The 19,925-nt window shown below is 44.6% G+C and overlaps 1 protein-coding gene across 3 annotated transcripts; it reads right to left on the reverse strand.

The window, feature by feature from the left end:
• Positions 1-549: 549 nt before the first annotated feature.
• On the reverse strand, positions 550-10,080 carry SERPINB1 (serpin family B member 1). 3 transcript variants are annotated; one of them, XM_003896952.4, is made up of 7 exons: positions 9,883-10,080; positions 8,514-8,689; positions 6,646-6,783; positions 6,018-6,135; positions 4,249-4,391; positions 3,997-4,164; positions 550-2,262 (listed from the first exon to the last, which is right to left on the reverse strand). In XM_003896952.4, the coding sequence occupies exons 2-7, from the start codon at positions 8,679-8,681 to the stop codon at positions 1,858-1,860; spliced, it is 1,140 nt and encodes a 379-aa protein (XP_003897001.1). In that variant the 5' UTR covers positions 8,682-8,689; positions 9,883-10,080; the 3' UTR covers positions 550-1,857. The 3 variants fall into 3 exon arrangements, with proteins under 3 accessions (XP_003897001.1, XP_021792624.1, XP_009202617.1); XM_021936932.2 differs by having other exon boundaries at positions 8,444-8,689; positions 9,883-10,019; XM_009204353.4 differs by lacking the exon at positions 9,883-10,080 and adding an exon at positions 9,306-9,829.
• Positions 10,081-19,925: the final 9,845 nt, after the last annotated feature.

A 19,925-nucleotide genomic window follows, 5' to 3' on the forward strand; every position in this document is an offset into this window, starting at 1 on the left:
TTCTTTATGTTCAGATTAGCCCTCCCTTGCCTTTGGGCTGATGCTTGTTTTATTTGTTTGGTTTCTAATTGTCTTCAGAGGCCTGAGGTAACTATCTCGCCACTACATAAATTAAATGCTCTCCACATAAAATGCGAATTGGATTCTAGTCTCTGCCCTGGAACTCACCAATTGTTTTGACCTTCAACAATGTACCTATAGTCTATAGGCCTGTTCCCTCATATATAATTTGAGCAGGCTCACTTGGGCCCCTACAATTCAGTTTCTACGTAATGAACATGATTTACTCCAAATCAGAGTGGATTTTAGGATGAGGAACCAAAAGAAAAGACTTACAGAAGGCAGTGCTTTTCCTGAAAACCTGAAATATGGTAAGTATTTTAAGAAAGGGGGGAAAAAAGAAAGTGTGATGACAAGAGAGTTGCTAAAATCTTGTTGTTAACCTATGGAATTCCTTACTCCCAACAATGTTGCAAAGCCGAGAATCCCCGCTGGTGGCCTTAATTTGTCTAGGATAAGAGAGCAGTAACAAGAGGCCTGAGACCAGTCTGGCTTGCAGAATCCTAGGACATTTTATTAATTCATGGTGCCCACTATCCTTGTGAGAGCAAGAAAATGCAGTGTTTCAAGCCCCATTCAAAGAACTACATTTGACAAAGTTTTATATTAGTCCAAGAGCCCCCACCCCATCTCCCCACATAGCCCCGCACAATACCATCTTATTGGCATAACAACCTGTATGGATGAAGGAAGTCAAGAGCCTTAATCAGAAAACACATGAGAAGGCCACGCACGGGAGCTCATGCCTGTAATCCCAGCACTTTGAGAGGCTGAGGTGGGCGGATCACCTGAGGTCAGGAGGTCAGGACCAGCCTGGCCAACATGGCAAAATCCCATCTCTACTAAAAACACAAAAATTAGCTGGGCCTAGTGGTGCACGCCTGTAATCCCAGCTACTCAGGAGGCTGAGGCAAGAGAATCACTTGAACCCAGGAGGCAGAGGTTGCAGTGAGCTGAGATCCTGCCACTGCACTCCAGCCTGGGTAACAGAGCAAGACTCTGTCTCAAAAAAAAAAAGAAAAAGAAAAAAAAGAAAAAAAGAGAAAATACATGTGAAGGTGGCTAACAATAAAACCTTTGTTCAGCAGTTTATCTTACTACATGGTTATTTTTGTAGACTCTTGGCATCTTTTATCCTAAGACACCCACTTCTTGATTTCATGCACTGCCACATTAACTACATATTATACATAAAGAAGAACAAAAAAGGGAATGCAGGTTATAACCATTGGCCCTTTAATTGAAGAGTCTAAAAACTAAAGGGCTGTAACAGAATACTAATCCTGCAGAACAACGGACAGAAACATCAGGCGAGACAAGTTTGTCTTCATAACCTGGGCTCTCAGTTGGAGTGCTCTCTTATATTTCAATTGAATATGTGTTTTTAAACCTCCCTTCAACAGTCAGGGTGTCTGTCTATTTCACGGCTCCCAAAATTCTAACTGCAAAATAAATGACCATCTTATCATGTTTTCCCATGGCTGTCAGGCGGATATAGCAATTTCATAGATTACAACATGGTCAAGAATCTACACATCTGATGTATTCTTTTCTTCTTTTTTACTTGATGCATTCAAAAGCAACCACTGGATTTTTTCGATGTAAAAAAAGAAAAGTAGATACCCATGCCAAAATTCATGGGTGTAAACAGCCAACAGAGCCGAACTTAAAAAGAAAATAAAAGATTTGTTTCTGGATATTGGTTTTACTGGTAAAGATAGAAGAACATTGGCACCATTAAAAACTCAGGTAATAAAGCTCTAAGCTTGATTTTTGTATTGCTACAGTCTCTTTCTTCTAAGGGGAAGAAAATCTGCCCAAGAACAGGATGCTACCTGAGGAATTGTGCCGAATAAAGAAAAGGAATGGATGGTCGGCAGTGAAGTATTCCTCTGGCATCAACATGCAGAAGGTGGCGACGCCCGCTGTGGCAGCTGCCGCCTCTGTTCCCTCTTCATTCACTTCCACAAAGGACTTGTGGACAATTTTTGATATAAAAATATCTCTGGCTCCTGACATGCCAGACAGATCAGCCTTGCTACTGTCAAAGAGATCCTGTACACCTAGGCGGGCGAGGTCTGAGTTGAGGGTGTAACTCTCTTCCAGTTTGAACCTGGGCAAGCTGACATTAACTTCAATGAAATCAAGATTCTCAGGTTTGGTCCACTCATGCAGCTTTTCCAAAGTCAACTGTTCCTCAATCTGCAATTAAAATGAGGCGAAAGAAGAAGTGATATCAATTTTACATAAGTAAGGCAATAAAGTATTATTTGAATCAAAGGACCCATAATATCAGTTGCTAGTTAGTTTCCTTCATGTTTTGTGCCAAAACAGATTCCATTTGGAGAATTTTGTTTCTTTCTGGCAATTGATGAAATAGGGCAGAGGTGGTGTTCCAAGTCATCAAAGGTTCAAGTACAGGAACTTTGTACATTGGGTCCATCATCCACTCACTCACTCATCCATCCATCCATCCACCCAGCTACCCAGCAACACAGTCACTCATTCATCCATCCATTCATTCACCTATTCACCCACCCACCCATCCAACAATCTATCTACCTATCTATCATCCATCCACCCATTTACTCATCCACCCATCCACCCATCCATCTACCCATTCATCCATCCATCCATTCATCCAGGGTTTACTAAACTCCTACCACAATGGATTACTGTGATAGGCCATGACAGCTGCTATTACTTCCAGGTCGAGTAGTGCTAGAAGAAATTTAAAGTATTTCTTCTATTTAGTCTGGATCCCACTGAAGCTGTGGTAATCGGTGAACCTTACTGGAGCTGAAGTAATATCTAATAACTTTAGCTCCTAGGTAAAAATTTAAAAGGCAGATTATGCACTGGATCTAGTTCCTCATCTGAAATGTGACGTGGACATTACTTATATCTACCTTATAGACGGTCGAGAGCATTAAATGAAATGATGTATATAAAGTGCTTGACCCATAGTGCTATATAAATGTCAGCTATTATCATTACTATTGTTGTAGCTATTGGACTGGAACAGAATCATCACTCTACTTGTTCTAATGGTGCTGATCATTCCTTTTATGAGGCTAGAGATTTTCACTTTACAATCAGAAAAAAAAAACCTAATGCAAAAATACAACTGAAAGAAAGACCACATTAATTTTTATACAATATATTAAAAGTCTGTACATGCAAATGATTAATATTAGACCCCCTTCCTGATGGCAAGTTTAGCTGGAGAGGAGACAGAGAATACAGAGCAGGCTAGGGTCCCTACACATAATGGAAACCTCATACAAAGTTCACATGAGTAAATAGGCCTAACGTGTAACATGAGGCTTTTTCTGTCTTGTACCCATTGAAAATTTAATTCACTGTCTACATGAATTGTGATGAGAATGAACAATGTAATAATAGAATTGTATAGTACATGATGAAGATAGATGCTACACTGTTTGGGACTTTTCAATCTTTTTCCTCAGTAAAACAATCCTCATCTTACTGTAATTTCCTCTAAAGTTAATTCAAGAGCCTTTCCATGGGCTGCCACTAACCAGTATTAGATTTAGTATAGATCTTTGATGACCCCATCACAAGTGCCCACTGAAAGTAGCTGGCCATCTTTCTTGAAAAATGAAACGTCAGCCAGGCACAGTGGCTCCCAGCTGTAGTCCCAGCTACTCAGGAGGATGAGGCAGGAGGATCGCTGGAAGCCAGGAGGTCTAGACAAGCCTAGACAACATAGTGATACCTTGTCTCTATAAATAAATGTAAAAAAAAAAAAAAAATTAACTTGGGCTTTGGTGTAGCAAGTGTTGATGGGCTACATTTACAAAGGAATGACAAACTATTGGAAAATGAGCCATCAGTGAACACTTAACAAGCACCTGCCTACCATGCAACACACACACCGGAGGAACCACAAAGCACGAAGCCCAGGAGCCATACCTTCTTCAGGCCTGTGGACTCATCCTCAATGTCATCCGGCAGCAGGATGACCATGCTGAGCTCCTTGCCTTGGTAGGGCAGTTCCAGCACACGGCACTTAAGGTCTTCGATGTAGCCATATGCAAATTTTTTCTTCTGATACATCATTTTCACAGTTTTTGTGTCTTTCTGAACAGTTAAAACAAATCACTGAAATTATTCTCTGCATTCTTTTAGAGCAACGCATGACTCTGTACAGTTACCTCACCTCACCTTATTCAATCTGAACGGTGCATTCGTCGTGGCCTCTTTCATGAATTTATCCTGCCAGTTTCCCTTGAAATAGATGGCATTTACTAGCACAAGTTTAGTCATGTCATCAACCGTGCCTGAGGCCAACAGTTCCGGGATTTTCCCTAAAAAAATCAAGTTAGCTTAAAAAAAAATCCAAATTGGAATTCCAAATTTGAACTGACAATATATTAGCACGGAAATGCAATTCAAATATATACTTTCTACTTAATTTTCATTTAACAAGATACTAAGTTAGGAAAGCCCTACTCACTAACACATCTCTACTTTACATATAACAACCTGTGGGGCAGACCAGGATGACACACAAACTTCCCACAAAGGACTTGACATTTTAAACCAGTCAAATGTGCTGAAAGACTAAAGACAGGAAAATTCTCCTTTTCTGGACTGTATGATAAACAATGAGCCTTATTTTGTAACAACTATTCTTTTTCAGAAAAAAAAAATTCTTAATGAAGATGTCTTTAGTCATCAGTAAATTACTTCTTCAAATCGCTGAGTAGATGCCTACTCTCACAAAAAAAATTTAAACAATATCCAAAAGGCAGAACAAGACCAAGCATGGTGGCACACACCTGCAATCCCAGCGCTTTGGGAGGTGGAGATGAGAAGATTCCTTGAGCCCAGGAGGTGGAGGCTGCAGTGAGCCACGATCGCACCACCGCACTCAAGCCTGGGCGACAGAGCAAGACTCTGTCTCTTAAAAACAAAAAACAAACAAACAAAAAAACCCAGCAGAACATACTCCATGGAAATAAAGGTCACCTTGGTGACCACAAGTATGGCCGGGAACAATTTGCATAACGGAAGACACGCCTACTGGAGTGGGTTGACTAAACAGGACTAGATAAGAAGAGAGATGTAGTAAAGAAATCAATTGCACCCTAAGAGCAAGTCAGTCCCCACCTACCACACCTTTTTTACTGGACAAGATGTTGGCAAAAAATTTATGACCACAGTAGTTTGTGAATATTGATTTCAGGTATTTCCGTGAAATCCCAGGCCATTTCTTCCCATATGTGTATTGGGTAATTTTTGGCAGGCTGGATTCTCCTCAAAATTTTAATTCCTTTTTTTGCTGTGTTCAGTGTTGGTTTTAACTTTATGTTTTATTTTTTATTATTTTTATTATTGTTTTTTAAGATGGAGTCTCACTCTGTTGCCTAGGCTGGAGTGCAGTGGCATGATCTCGGCTCACTGTAATATCCGCTTCCCGGGTTCAAGAGATTCTCCTGCCTCAGCCTCCAGAGTAGCTGGGGTTACAGGTGTGCGCTACCACACCCGGCTAATTCTTTTTGTATTTTTAATAGAGACGGGGTTTCATCATGTTGGCCAAGCTGGTCTTGAACTCCTGACCTCAAATGATCCACCTGCCTTAGGCTCCCAAAGTGCTGGGATTACAGCCATGAGCCACCGTGCCCCGCCAATGTTGGTTTTAACTTTAAAATGTAACTTTAAAAGTTTTGGGGAGCTGGTAAGAAAAAAGGATTTAGCTGCTTGAGTTAAATCATGTTTAAGTTTCCTCTCTGGTGAACTTCTAACATGTGAGAGCTGTCCAGCAACATGCAGTGCCGAGTGCACACACCGGGAGTGTCCTCTGACCGTAATCACAATGTGTGCCAGGACCGTGGGAGCTGGGGAGGGAATCACTGCAGGTGGGAAAGGCGGACTGAGGAAAGGAATGACACGACCAGCGCGTAATGATTCCATTCTGCCCGGGCGCTCACCTTCTGTCTGTCCTTTGACCCACTGGTTTATGGTCTTCCTTGCCTCCTCAGTGGCATGCTGAAAATCCACACTGGCCAGGTCAGCACCATATGTTTTCTGAGTCGAAGCCAAGAACTCCTATTTAAAAAAAGAAAAAGGAAATATACTCCTACTCCATGTTGAAAGTGTTTTCTACAATCCCGAAAAGCAACAGAAATTGTCCTAAAAGGCTACAATTCCATGTAACACAAAATTTCAAACTCTTATAGTTTTTCTTAGAGTAGTAAAAAATATTTAACATTAAATTTAGTATCTTAGCCATTTTTAACTGCATTCCAGTAGTGGTAAGCCTAACCCTTAGACTACTGTTGTTATATAAAAATTACCACTCTTTTCTGATCTTTGACTAAGATTTCACAAATACTGATTGTACTCTTGCTTCAGTAAAACCTCCAGGAGCCATCTTTTCACTAAGACTGTAACACAAAATCATCAGGTCACTTAAAGTTTGCATTCTATCATGTTTGCCTTCCGGATTGTTTTTCTGAAAGTTTACAAATATTAAAACTGATTTCCATGACTTGATTGTGCTGGAAAACATCTGCACTGTCTAGTGGGGTTTTAGGATGCGAAGGGCAAAGTACTTACAGGGAGGAAATTGTAAGTTTTCTCTCCATATAATCTATTAGCAAGTTTCAGAATATAAGACGCTCCAGGTTTGTTGATCTCAGCGTTCAGACTCTGGAATCTTGAATGAATCTCTTCAACCGTGTTGAAATGAAAAGTCTAAAATAAAGAAAACATTCTTTCTACAGCCATTTATTTTGAAACTATAAAGTGATTCCTTGGTGTTTCCTTCTATCAAATTAATGTGTTTTTATTACTAATTATTGATGATCCCAAACCCAATACTTTATTAATTTGTCATTACAGAACAAACAATAGGAAATCCAAAATGTATGACTTTGTGAGACAGAATGATTACAACTTTAGACATTGCTTTTACATCACTCTTTGTTACACTAGCAGTTCCACAAATGTGGGTGGTTAATACACTAAATATTTATATATAAGTTTGCCTTTTCCAAAGAAAATAATAAATGGTATGTTCATATTTATATTCTGTATCAAATATAATTTTACTGAACGTTCTCAGAAGTAAGCAGTAAAAATAGGATTCATCCTCTATTCAGAACCACAAAGATATTACAGACTGAGGCTTTTAAAATTTTATTACCCTATTAACATCAGTAACTCACTTATTTTAAAATAACTTCCTTAAACTTAACATTCTGGCAAAAGTTTAATTCTCCATGTATCAGTTACAAATCAAGTGGCCCTTTGTGGTTTTATGAGACCTAGGCTGGTTCCTTTATGATTATGACACAAAGAACAAAATTGCGTAGGGTACGAAGTCCACATTAGTCACTGAGATATGGAATGCTTGCACTGTGCCTATGCTCCATCTGCTTTAATGGAAATGAGGGAGGAGTCCTTAAAACTATTCTTTGCTGAGGTTTTAAAGTCCCTGGAAAGCCTCAAGCTAGCAACTGATACAACCCCGCAAGAAGCAACTAACAATTAGTAACAGAGGTGTTTTTTTTTTAATGGATTTAAAAAATATATTTAAATGCTTTCATATCTAACGCGATGAGTAATAGAAGCTTCGCAGCCCCCTGAACTTGAATCCCGGGCTGCACCTTGCCGAGGAACAGGGGCAGTATCATTTACAGCAGGTATGTTAGAAGAGCCTCTACTTTTACCACTCCTTTCTGCTGGGCTTCGAGAGAGAGAGCGAGTTCTCTTCTCGGAATTAAAGAGTACCAAACACAGAAGTCCCCTCCATGTCCATTAAGGACAAGAAGGAAGGCTGGGCATGAGAGTGACCTGTCACATTGCCAAGGGCTGGGTCCTGCTCCCAAAGCTGCTGGGTGTCCCCCTCACCTCCCCTGCAGGGCGTGCTATGCCACAGCCCACTAAGCCATGCTCAGCACCCTGGGACTATAGAACCACAGGGTCACTTTTTCTCTTTTCCTTGGAAAAAAGCAATGCCACCATCTCCACTATAATGCATTCCCTATGTCTCATTCCTCTCATTATGCTTGAAAGTAGTGTTATGTAACAGGCAATATTTATGAGTTGCATATCATCCATCATATGCAAAGCAAAAACTGGAAGCTGCTAGCTCAGGAGGATGTAGTATGGCTTTCAGGAAAGTTGCCAGATTCATCCACTGGAACAGAAGACTCGCCCTGCAGGGATTTTTGTCCGCTTTGCTCACTGCTATCTCCGCAGCAACACAAAAAAACAGTTCCTGGTATGTGGTAGGTACTTAGGAAAAACCTGATGATGAATGAAAGCCTGCCTACAAGTGTGACTTTTCTGAAAGTCTGATCTCATAAAAATACAGTTTTGAAAACACACTGTAAGAGCTCAAAGGCACAACCTTTCTATAAAGACTGTCCATTCGTAGGGAGATGGAAGGAAAGCAGACCCTTTCTGTCGTTTCTGCTGACCTTGGACAGCTGTGCCGCCGTGTTCCCTCTGGTCCCCAGAAAGACCATGGCCATCGCAGATGAAATGCTGAAGGGAGAGATGAAGATATTTCCAGCCGGATTGTGCTCACTCAAGGCCAGGAACAGGTCCAAGGCGAAGCGGGTGTTTGCTGAGCTCAGCTGCTCCATGGTGAAAACTGCAACACAGAACAGGGTCCCCCTGGTGCCCACTGCCCATGCCAGCAGATTAGGCAGCACTCGTTCCCCCAGAAGCTTCCTCCACTTCTGCCAGCCACCCTGTGGCACCCTTGATCTTGTACTGTCTCCCGCTTTTCTATTCCAGCAGGGCAAGAACACTTTCCCAGGCCCACAAATGTGGGACCATGCTGGCCAAGGATTCAGCAGTTACAGGGGATTTTAGGGCACCCAGGGTGCCCTAAAGGGCTCTGACCTTGCAGACAGGTGAGTCTAGGGGATGGGGTGGGGTGGGGCAGGCCCCAGCCACCCCAGCTTTAGCATAGCCACCCAGCCCTGGGTCCTCCCAACCTATGTTTGGGAGCGCAGGTGCTTCTGAGCCTTTGATTCAAGTCTCTGATTCACTGGGCAATGAATCCATTGCCTACCTTCACCTGAACTAACAGCATTCTATCAGAGACTCATAGCCACCTACTATGCATTAAAACTCCGGCAAAGGTATCACTGTAATTATTACAATAATATAAGTCTTCCTTATTTTTGAGGTTCAAAAGGTATAAGAGGTCCAGTGCCCAAAGTCTCAGAGCCGGTGTAGGATGTGCCAGTTTGGAAACCCACCACCGTCCAGGGTCTGGCAGTGCAGCATCCCATCCGCCACCCACTAGCCCATCTGGATCTCCACTCTCAGAGCCCTAATTTCCCCAAGGACAGGCAAAGAAGAACGGTACTGCCCGCTGGGCAGCTGACTTCTCCTTGTTGTGCAATCGTCTCTAGAATCGCACGGGGTTCCCCCTCTCTCTCCCTGCAGCTGCAGATAGGAGCAATGCTCGACCCTGAGCTGCCTGGAAACTGTCACAAACAGCTCTGGGAGGAAGGGAATTCAGGGAGAAAGGACAACATTCTAATCTCGGGTTTCAGTCTTGCCCTTCCGCCTGCATCTGTCGTCCTCCCTCCTCCCTCCCAGGCTGGCCGGGCCTGCGCCCAGGCAAGGGCGGGGGATCAGAGGTCGCCTGTCTCAGACGCGGCGCCCGGAAGGGATGGGGGCGCCAAGCGGGTGGGGGGCGCGCAGGGAGCTGCCGGGCTGATGGGCCTGAGCCTGGGGCGGGGGTGGGGTGCTGGGCTGGAAGCTGAGCGAGGGGGCCTGGCCTCTCCCCCCAGCTCGCCACCGCGCCACCGCTCCGAGGCCCGGCCTTACCCGATTCGCTGCCAAGGCACGCTCCGGGCTCCGAGCTGGGTGCGAGCTGTGGGAGGAAGCACCGAGGGCCGCTGCCCTTATACCATGCGGAAGCGTCACCCGGGCCAGCAGCCGCGGGCGGGGCGGCGGCCCTTCCCTGTGACCGCCGAGGAGTCAGAGCTCCCGGGGTTGCCTAAGTGGAAGCAGAAATGAGCGTGGCTTCCGGGCAGCGCCCTCCTCGGGGGATCCGCGCCTTTCTCAGTTGTAAGCCTTTCCCCGAATCGCTGGCAAGGACCTGAAGAGCTTTTTCTTACTAAGGTGTGAATGACTGACACGACATAGTGTGACACCTCTTAGAGGGCAAATGACTCCCTTTGAGTCCCATCTATACTGGAAGCTTTGTTTGAGAGAGGGAAGAAAATTTGGGGATCTTGCATAGGGAGAAAGAGGGGCCCCCAAAATCAGATAAAACAGAACCAGTTCCAAACACCTGCTCTCTGTTTCCAAGATGACAGCTTGCTGCTGCATCCTCAATGGTGGAAAGTGGAAGGGCAAAAGGGGCCAAATCCCATGTGAAGTCTCTTGTATAAGGGGCTAATCCCACTCATGAGGAAGGTGCCCTCATGATCTCATCACCTCCTAAAGGCACCACCTCTTAGCATTGCATTGAAGATTGTTTCAGCATGAATTTTGGAGGGGACACAGACATTCAAAGCATAGCATTTTGCCCCCGTCCTCCAAATTCATGCCCTTCTCACATACAAAATGCATGCATTGTATCCCAGTGGCCCCCAAAGTTCCAGTATCAACTTTAAAATGTAAGTCCAAAGTCTCTTCTAAATATCTTCTAAATTAGAAAGGCATAAGATTCAAGATACAATTCATCGTAAGTGAAATTCCCCTCCAGCTATGAGCCCGTGAAATCAAATAGGTTACATGCCTTCAAAATACAGTGTGGTGAGACAGGCACAGGACGGACATTCCCATTCCCAAAGGGAGAAACAGGCCAGAAGAAAGGAGTATCTGGTCCCAAGTAAGTCCGAACCCAGCAAGGCAAACAGCATTACATCTTGGGGCTTCAGAATCATCTTCGTTGATGCTGTGTCCCCCATTCCAAGCACATGGGGGTGGGGACTGGGTCCCCTAGGGTCCAGGGGGCCCACTTCCATGGATTTGCCAGGTGCAACCCATGCAGCAGCTTTCACAGATTGAAGTCTAGGCTCTCCCAGGATAGACTTGCATGCTCGTGGCCGTACAGTTCTGGGTTCTCAGGGACAGCCCTGTTCCCACAGGTCCACTAGCTATTACCCTAGTTGGGGCTCTCTGCAGTGGCCCCAATCCCACTGCTCCACTAAACATTGCCCTAGTGAGGGCTTTCTGCAGCAGCCTCACCTCAGTGACAATTCTCTGACTGGGCCCCTGGGCTCCCCAAGACATCCTTCAAAATCTAGAAGGAGGTGGCCGTGTCTCCACAGTTCGTGCACTCTGTACACCTGCAGAGTTAGCATCTCGTGGACACGCCAAGGCTTAGAGGAAGGGTAGCCTGACAAGGACCTGCATGAGCCACACCTGAGATGGTGGCCAAAGAGTGCTGCACCAGAATGTGGAGGGATGGGGGTGGGCAGAGACTTGAGGCAGCCCTAGGCAGCAAGCCCCAAGGTTCCATGGTGTCCTGAGTCCTCCCTTAAAACCGTTCTGCCCTCAGGGTCCTGGCACTCTGAGATGGGGATGGAGATCCAGCACCGGTAACCTCTGAAATGCCTTTGGGTTCATTCTTCCATTGTCTTGATGAATAGCATCTGGCTTCCTTCTGTACATACTCATCTCATTATCAAGTGTGAGCCTGACCACACTCTTGGTGTTCTCTCCCAAACATGCCTTTTCATTCTTTACATGGCCAGGCTGAGAATTTTCCAAATCTTTAAGCTCTGCTTCCCTCTTGATTATAAACTCCATCTTTAATTCATTCTCTCTGCCCACATTTTACTATAAGCAATCAAGAGAAGCCATGCTGCACTCTCAACACTTTGCTCAGAGATTTCTTCCACCAAATATCCTAGTTTATTGCTTTTAAGTTCTGCCATTCAGAAAACACTAGGACACAGACACAATTCAGCCACGTTCATTGCCACGGTGTAACAAGGATGACCTTTCCTCCAGTTTCCTTTTAAGATCTCATCAAAACTGTCTTTACCATCTATACTTCTAACTGCATTCTGATCATGACCACTTAATTAATCTCCAAGAAGATTTAGACTCTCCCTACAGCTCTCCTTGTCTTCTGAGCCCTCACCCTTAATTTCCCTTAATGCTCTGTTCATGTCTATATAGGCTTTTTCCAGCATGCATCTCCAAATTCTTCCAGCCTCTACCCATTAGTCAGTTTCAAAGCTGTTTCCACATATTTAGGTATTAGTTATAGCAACATCCCACTTCTCAGTATCAATTTCTGTCATAGTCCATTTGTGCTGCTATAAATGAATACCTGTGATTGGGCAATTTATTAAAAACAGAAATTTATTGCTCACAGTTCTGGAGGCTGGGAAGTCCAAGAATAAGGCACCAACATATTTGGTGCCTGGTGTGGGCTGCTCTCTGCTTCCAAAATGGCACCTTGTTGCTGCATCTAAGGGGGAAATACAGTGTCTTCACGTGCTGGTGGGAGGGATAGAAAGGGATGAATGCACTCCCTCAAGGGCCCAAATCCCACCCACGAGGGTTCTGCCCTCATGACTTCATCACGTCTTAAGGCTCTACCTCTTAATATTATCACATTGGTGATAAAGTTTCAACATATGAATTTTGGGGAGACACATTCAGCCCATAACATCTCTTCTGCCATGTGAGGACACAGCACTTGTCCCTTCTGCCTTTCCCACCAGATGAAAACACCGCAAGAAAATGCCCTCATCAGACACTGAGTGCGCACCTGCAGATCTTGAGCTTCCCAGCCTTGGACTTCCCAGCCTCCAGAACTGTAAGAAATAGGTGTCTAGTGTTTACAAGGTGCTTTGATAAAGCAGCAGGAAAAGACTACGACAAGGGCTCTTCTTGAGAAGCTGGTCTTGTTCTTATCCCGCTTGTCTAGGAGAAATGTGTGGACACTGCCACATTACTGCCCCCCTGAGTCTTCCTAGCCCATCTCATCCGACAATAATACAGAGAAGTGTCAGTCTCCTAAGCGTTTTTCCTTATTCTCCTTCACCTTGAATTATTCCTGAATTATTCCTCCTGCTCCCAGCTCCTGAAAGTAGAACTTAGACTTTTTCTGGCCCTTCAAACTAGCTGCTACTGATCACCCAGAACTCTCAGAAGCATCTTGAGAATTTTTTTCTTCACTCTTCAAAAGTCATTTTGAATTAGCTTGTTTTCTTGTTCAGTTTAAGAAAGTGCTATTAAGTGAATTGTGACACTTTTAATAAACTTGCAGCATGGTGAAATTAAAAGTCTCACAATAGAGTTTTGTAAATATGTTAAATATAATTCTTGTGGGTAAATTTTTCCATATTGTGCTCACTGGATAATATATTTTATTTTAGGTAGTCAATTCCTCAAAACACAAAATTTGTAGTAATCCACTAGCAGTTCAGGAATTGGAAACATTTTAAACTAAAAAAAAAGCAATTTTTATGTGCCATAGCCTGTATTTACTATAGCAAAGGAGAAATATGAAAATAATTATTAAACTTATTTTAATAATTTTTCCAGCCTGGGCAACACAGGGAGACCCCATCTCTAAAAAACTTTAAAACTTAGCTGGGTGTGGTGGTACACACCTGTGTCCCAGCTGCTTGGGAGGTTGAGGTGAGAGGATCACTTGAGCCCAGGAGTTGCGTGAGGCTGCAGTGAGCTAGGATCGCGCCACTGCACTCCAACCTGGGTGACAAAGTGAGAACCTGTCTCAAAAACAAAAAAACAAAAAACACCAAAAAACTAATTTGTAACTTATAAACACAACTAGCAAAATAACACAAAATTATTTTACAGATAATGTTTTCTTATAACAGTCTGAGAATTTTGGGTGAGACTAATTTCATGACAGTGAATAATTTTGGCCCCTGGACAGTGGTTGCAGATAACAAGACACTTCCAGGAAAGTCTAAAATCAGTACTTTTTCCTCTCTTAGGCAGCTTACGTGATTGAAATGAAAGAAACAGATAAAATAATCTCTCAGGGTTTCTTCTTTTTTCTTTTCTTTTTTTTTTTTTTTGAGACAGAGTCTCGCTGTGTTACCCAGACTGGAGTGCAGTGGTGTGATCTTGATTCTGCTCACTGCAACCTCCACCTCCCAGGTTCAAGCGATTCTCCTGCCTCAGCCTCCTGAGTAGTTAGGACTACAAGTGTGCATCACCATGCCCAGCTAATTTTTTGTATTTTTAGTAGAGACAGGGTTTCTCCATGTTGGCCAAGCTGTTCTCGAACTCCCGACCTCAAGCAATCTGCCTGCCTCAGCCTCCCAAAGTGCTGGGATTACAAGCTGGCCACCACACCTGGCCAGGGATTCTTTTAGTCCTTTTATTTTCTGCCAAATAATGGAACAAACCTAGCATTAAAATTTCAGCTGTGCAACATAGCTTCATCCTCCAGAGGGCAGAATTCCATCATTTATAAAATACAAATCACTAGCTTCCGCTGAGACATAAATGCCAGGACATCATGTAATTTTTCCTCTTCAGTCAAGCTTGGTCATCTCACTGGGGTAGCTAGAATGTCTATAATTTAATTTTCTCTTGCAAATATCCATGTAAGCAGTCCACTGGGGACTTCCTCTGACCTCGCATCCTTCTCCTTTCCCCCTCATTTCACCAGCTTCCTTTCAGTGTCTCACCTTAGAAGGCTCATTTTCTTTCAGATCTTTGTCCCTGATATTGCCTCTTTCTAGATGGCTCACCCCTTCTTCTAATTCTGGTCTCGGCTCAATGCCACCTCTTCCCTGAGCCCTTCCCTGGCTTCTGTTCTCATCCCGAGTTACTTTCTGTTTGCTTTGTAGCCTCAGTCACCATCAGAAACTGGTTGCCTATCTCCTTCAAGAGAACATAGCATCAGGAGAATAAGACTTTGACCCAGTTGGTCACTGCTGCATCCCCAGTATCTGAAACACCTGGCATATAGTAGTTGTTTAGGAAAGTTTGTCGAATAAGTGAATGAAGGTTATAGCTCAGAACAAACCAAGCCATGTGGACAGATGATATGGCATTGCTCAGTTCAGTTTCTTGATGAATAACAAGGAGAATAAAAAGCTCTCTAAACTGCATGGATAGAATAACCAATTTGAATGAAAATGGAGCTTCAACAAGAGGAGTTCAGGTCCCAGTATAAATAGCAAGATACAGGAAACAAAGTACATGACAGAAACTATATGCATCGCATAATCATCGTGCAAAAAGTCTGCCTAGGAATTCAGAACGAAGAAAGAGGCATTTACCGAAGCCTCTGATTATTACTCTGAGGACAAGATAAACAAGAGTAAGCTGATATTGGAATAAAGGATTGACCGGGCGCGGTGGCTCACACCTGTAGTCCCAGCACTTTGGGAGGCTGAGGCGGGTGGATCACCTGAGGTCAGGAGTTCGAGACCAGCTTGGCCAACATGGAGAAACCCCATCTCTACTAAAAATGCAAAATTAGCCAGGCATGGTGGCGCATACCTGTAATCCCAGCTACTCAGAAGGCTGAGGCTCGAGAATCGCTTGAACCCGGGAGGCAGAGGTTGCAGTGAGCTGAGATAGTGCCTGGGCAACAAGAATGAAACTCTGTCTCAAAAAAAAAAAAAAAAATAGTGCGATGCTGATGATAGTGAACTAAAGGAGTCACCGGGCGCGGTGGCTCATGCCTGTAATCCTAGCACTTCGGGAGGCTGAGGCGGGTGGATCATCTGAGGTCAGGAGTTCGAGACCAGGCTGGCCAACATGGTGAAACCCTGTCTCTACTAAAAATACAAAAATTAGCTGGGCGTGATGGCATTTGCCTGTAATTCCAGGTACTTGGGAGGCTGAGGCAGGAGAATTGCTGGAACCCGGGAGGCAGAGGTTGTGGTGAGCCAAGACCGCACCACTGTACTCCAGCCTGGGCAATAGAGTGAGACTCTGTCTCAAAAAAAAAAAAAAAGAAAGAAAGAAAAGAAGTGACCTAAAATTGTGGCTCACTTGGGAGGGAGGTGTTTGAAGGTATACCAGGGGGCTCTGCCTGTGTGTGGTCCTGTCTCACCCTCTCACAAACAACTCTGATGGAAGAAGCGTAGAGAGCCACGAAGAGGAAATTTTCAGATTGCACAGGCCTATTGCAGTGGATGACAGAATCAAGATTTGAAAGAACTCCACTAGCTGAAATGTCATCCCAGACCAATACGAAGAAATGTAATAATGATAATATAGATGTTTTAAATTCAGATTTTAAAAAAATCAATTCTGCCAATGCCAGAAGTGGGAGGCCTATTTTAGTAGCACTTCACATGAAGAAAAATCTGAAATTTTAACTGTCCACAAGCTCAATATTCACCAATATGGTGAGGAAGGTTTTAGCACTGATAGAAGCATAGCAGCCACATCCAGTAAGGGGGTAGGGGCCATGGCCCACACTCTGGCCTGACCTGACCTGAGATGGCTTTCAGATAAGGGTGCCACCCGTAGTCAGAGGGAGACAGACGAGGGTGATATTCTGTGGGGGAATTTCGGAAGGAATTGGATTTGCTTCATTCAGAGGATAAGACGCTGAAATGAGAGAAAACCATCAGGAAGACCTGGACAATATAATACGGAAATTTGAAGGAAGCTTTCGTGGCAAGAGGACCTGGGTCTGAATCCCAGTGCTGCCTCTTACTGGTTGGGTCCTTGAGGCGAATTTCTCATATCCTCACAGACCCAGCATCATCTACGATTGGGGATAGTAATGGCAATCTCCTAAGGTTTTTGGGTAGATTAAATGAAATGTCTGTAAAGGTTAGGATCAATCTAGATACAGTCCAGAAGGTGGTAAGAGCACTTGCCTCGCCCGCAGTCCACGTGCAATAACTGCTTGTTGGAGCTTAGGCTGCCTAAGCGTGTTTCAGGTATGGCAACAGGAAGCTGAATGCAAAGGAGAGCACGGCCCAGGAGCCACAACCTCTAGCCCCACCCACTGGCGACACACAGCACAATTCACGACAGACACTTACCAACCAGTGAGATTGGATGAGAGACAGACCAGAATGCTTGTTCCAACACCACCTGGGTGGGGAACACCTAGTCAACCTTCCACAAGTGTAGGTGCTGTCGCATGGAGCACCGTGTCATGGCCAGCAGGCTCCTTCTGCGTGGCTCTGGGGACTGATGATGGATGTGTCGGAAGCAGTGTGATGTCAAGAACTGTCTCATACACGAACGGGAAGCCCTCCATGGAAACGCGATGCTCGTTTTTGTCACTGAAGCCAACTTGATAATCTACTCAGGGATAGTGAGGAGGAAATTTTTACTTTGGACCAAGAGTGAATGAGTTAACATCAAAGTTCTAAATGTTGTTCTTAATTCTAAATTGTCTATGAATTCAGCAACTTGGGCTACATTTTTGTAAGGAACCCAGCAACAGCCCAGCACTCCGGACAGATGCAAGGGACAAAGCAGAGGCGGAGGCATCTGCTTTTTAAAAACACCTGGGACCCAGCGCGGTGGCTCACGCCTGTAATCCCAGCACTTTGGGAGGCCGAGGTAGGTGGATCATCTGAGGTCAGGAGTTTGAGACCAGGCTGGCCAACATGGTGAGACCCCGTCTCTACTAAAAATACAAAAAGTTAGCCAGACATGGTGGTGCATGCCTGTAATCCCAGCTACTCAGGAGGCTGAGGCAGGAGAATTGCTTGAACCCAGGAGGCAGAGGTTGCAGTGAGCTGAGATCAAGCCCCCTGTGCTCTAGCCTGGGCAAAAGAGTGAGACTCCGTCTCAAAAAAAAAATTTATCTATCTATCTATCTATCTATCTATCTATCTATCTATCTATCTATCTATCTATGCACCTGGGAGCCTTGATGTAGGACTCTGTGTAACAGCAGCATTGTAGGGGATGGCTCAGACCTGAGCTCCACACCAGGGTTCTCAGCTCCCACCCCAAGTGTTGACCTGGTGATCTGCCGGGGGACAGCCTTTGGGACCCTTTCCCTGTCTCTTCTGACATTTCCTTTACAGGAAAAGCAGAGCAGAATATGTAACTCATTTCATTTCCTTAAGCACTTTCTCCTCGGTATATGTTTTTTAATAGTTTTTAATTTTTATTTTAGTTTTTTGAGACCAAGTCTCGCTCTATTGCCCAGGCTGGAAGGCAGTGGCACGATCTCAGCTCACTGCAACCCCTGTCTCCCAGGTTCCAGCAATCCTCCTGCCTCAGCCTCCCAAGTAGCTGGGATAATCTTTTGTATTTTTTAGTAGAGACAGGGTTTCGCCATGTTGCCCAGGCTGGTCTCAAACTCCGGACCTCAGATGATCCACCCACCTCGGCCTCCCAAAGTGCTGGGATTAGAGGCATGAGCCATCACACCCAGCTTGTTTAAGATATTATGAATTTCAAGGGTACTTATAGTTTCAGTAAGTTCTAGCTAAAATGTAAAAATTTAAGCCATTTTTTTTTTTTCTTAGAGACAGAGTCTTGCTCTGTCAACCAGACTGGAATGCAGTGGTACCATCATAGCTCACTGTAGATTGGACCTCCTGGGCTCAAGTGATCCTTCTGCCTTAGCCTCCTGAGTAGCTGGGACTACAGGTGTACATGCCTGGTTAATTTTTTTTTCTGTACAGACAGTGTCTTGCTATGTTGCCCCGGCTGGTCTCAAATTTCTGGGCTCACGTGTTCCTCCCACTTTGGCCTCCCAAAGTGCTAGGATTACAGGCGTGTGTCAGCCAGTGTGCCAGGTCCCTATACTCATTTTTAAAAAAAAAGAGAGAGAGAGGGACAAATAAAATTTAGTCATGTAAGCAGGAATGACCTCCGTGTCTAATCCCTCTCCCCTCTGCAGAGGTCGGGTGGGGCTGAACATTCTGGCCCTTTAAATATGGACTTGATCTCTCTGGCATGGCCAGCCCCTCTCTTGAAGCTCTCTAAAGGCCACTTTGAGGCACCTCGTTGGCATAAGCTCAGGCGTAGTCAGAAGGAGCTCCTTACAAATAAACAGGCACGCTTAGCACTCGGGAAATTCCAGGAAGTGTTGAAGCTCTGTGCCAGGAACCAAGAACTAAGACCAAATATATTTTCATTTTTATTTGACGTATTTATTTATTTCTTTTTATTTTTTGAGATGGAGTTTCACGCTTGTTGCCCAGGCTGGAGTGCAATGGTGCGATCTCTGCTAACTGCAACCTCCACCTCCCAGGTTCAAGCGATTCTTGTACCTCAGCCTCCTGAGTAGCTGGGATTACAGGCACCTACCACCACGTCTGGCTAAGTTATTGTTTTTTGTTTTTGTTTTTTTGAGAGATGGAGTCTTGCTCTGTCACCCAGGCTGGAGTGCAGTGACACAATCTCAGCTCACTGCAACCTCCACCTCCTGGGTTTGAGCGATTCTCTTGCCTCAGCTTCCCAAGTCGCTGGGACTACAGATGTGTGCCACCACGCCCAGTTGATTTTTGTATTTTTTAGTAGAGTTGCGGTTTCACTATATATTGGCCAGCGTGGTCTCAAACTCAGGTGATCTGCCCACCTCGGCCTCCCAAAGTGCTGGGATTACAGGCGTGAGCCACCGCACCTGGCCAATTTTTGTATTTTTTGTAGAGACGGGGTACCACCATGTTGGCCAGGCTGGTCTTGAACTCCTGGCGTCAGGTGATCCGCCTGCCTGGGCCTCCCAAAGTGCTGGGATTACAGGCATGAGCTACCACACCCAGCCCAAATATACTTTTCAATATCCCACGCCTACACTCCGGGATAACTCAGCTCTTTCAGGCACTAATCACGGATCAGACCGGCGCTGTCTGTTGGAAGACCTGAGAACTCATGAAACAGAACACCTTACAGTCTCAGAAGTCCTTCGCCATTATCCAGTTCAGCCCATTTAATTTGACAGACACCTGGCGAATGAGACATGCCGGGACTCTTGTCCACCT

Source organism: Papio anubis, chromosome 6 (assembly GCF_008728515.1).
Source record: "Papio anubis isolate 15944 chromosome 6, Panubis1.0, whole genome shotgun sequence".
Taxonomy (NCBI): Eukaryota; Metazoa; Chordata; class Mammalia; order Primates; family Cercopithecidae; genus Papio; species Papio anubis.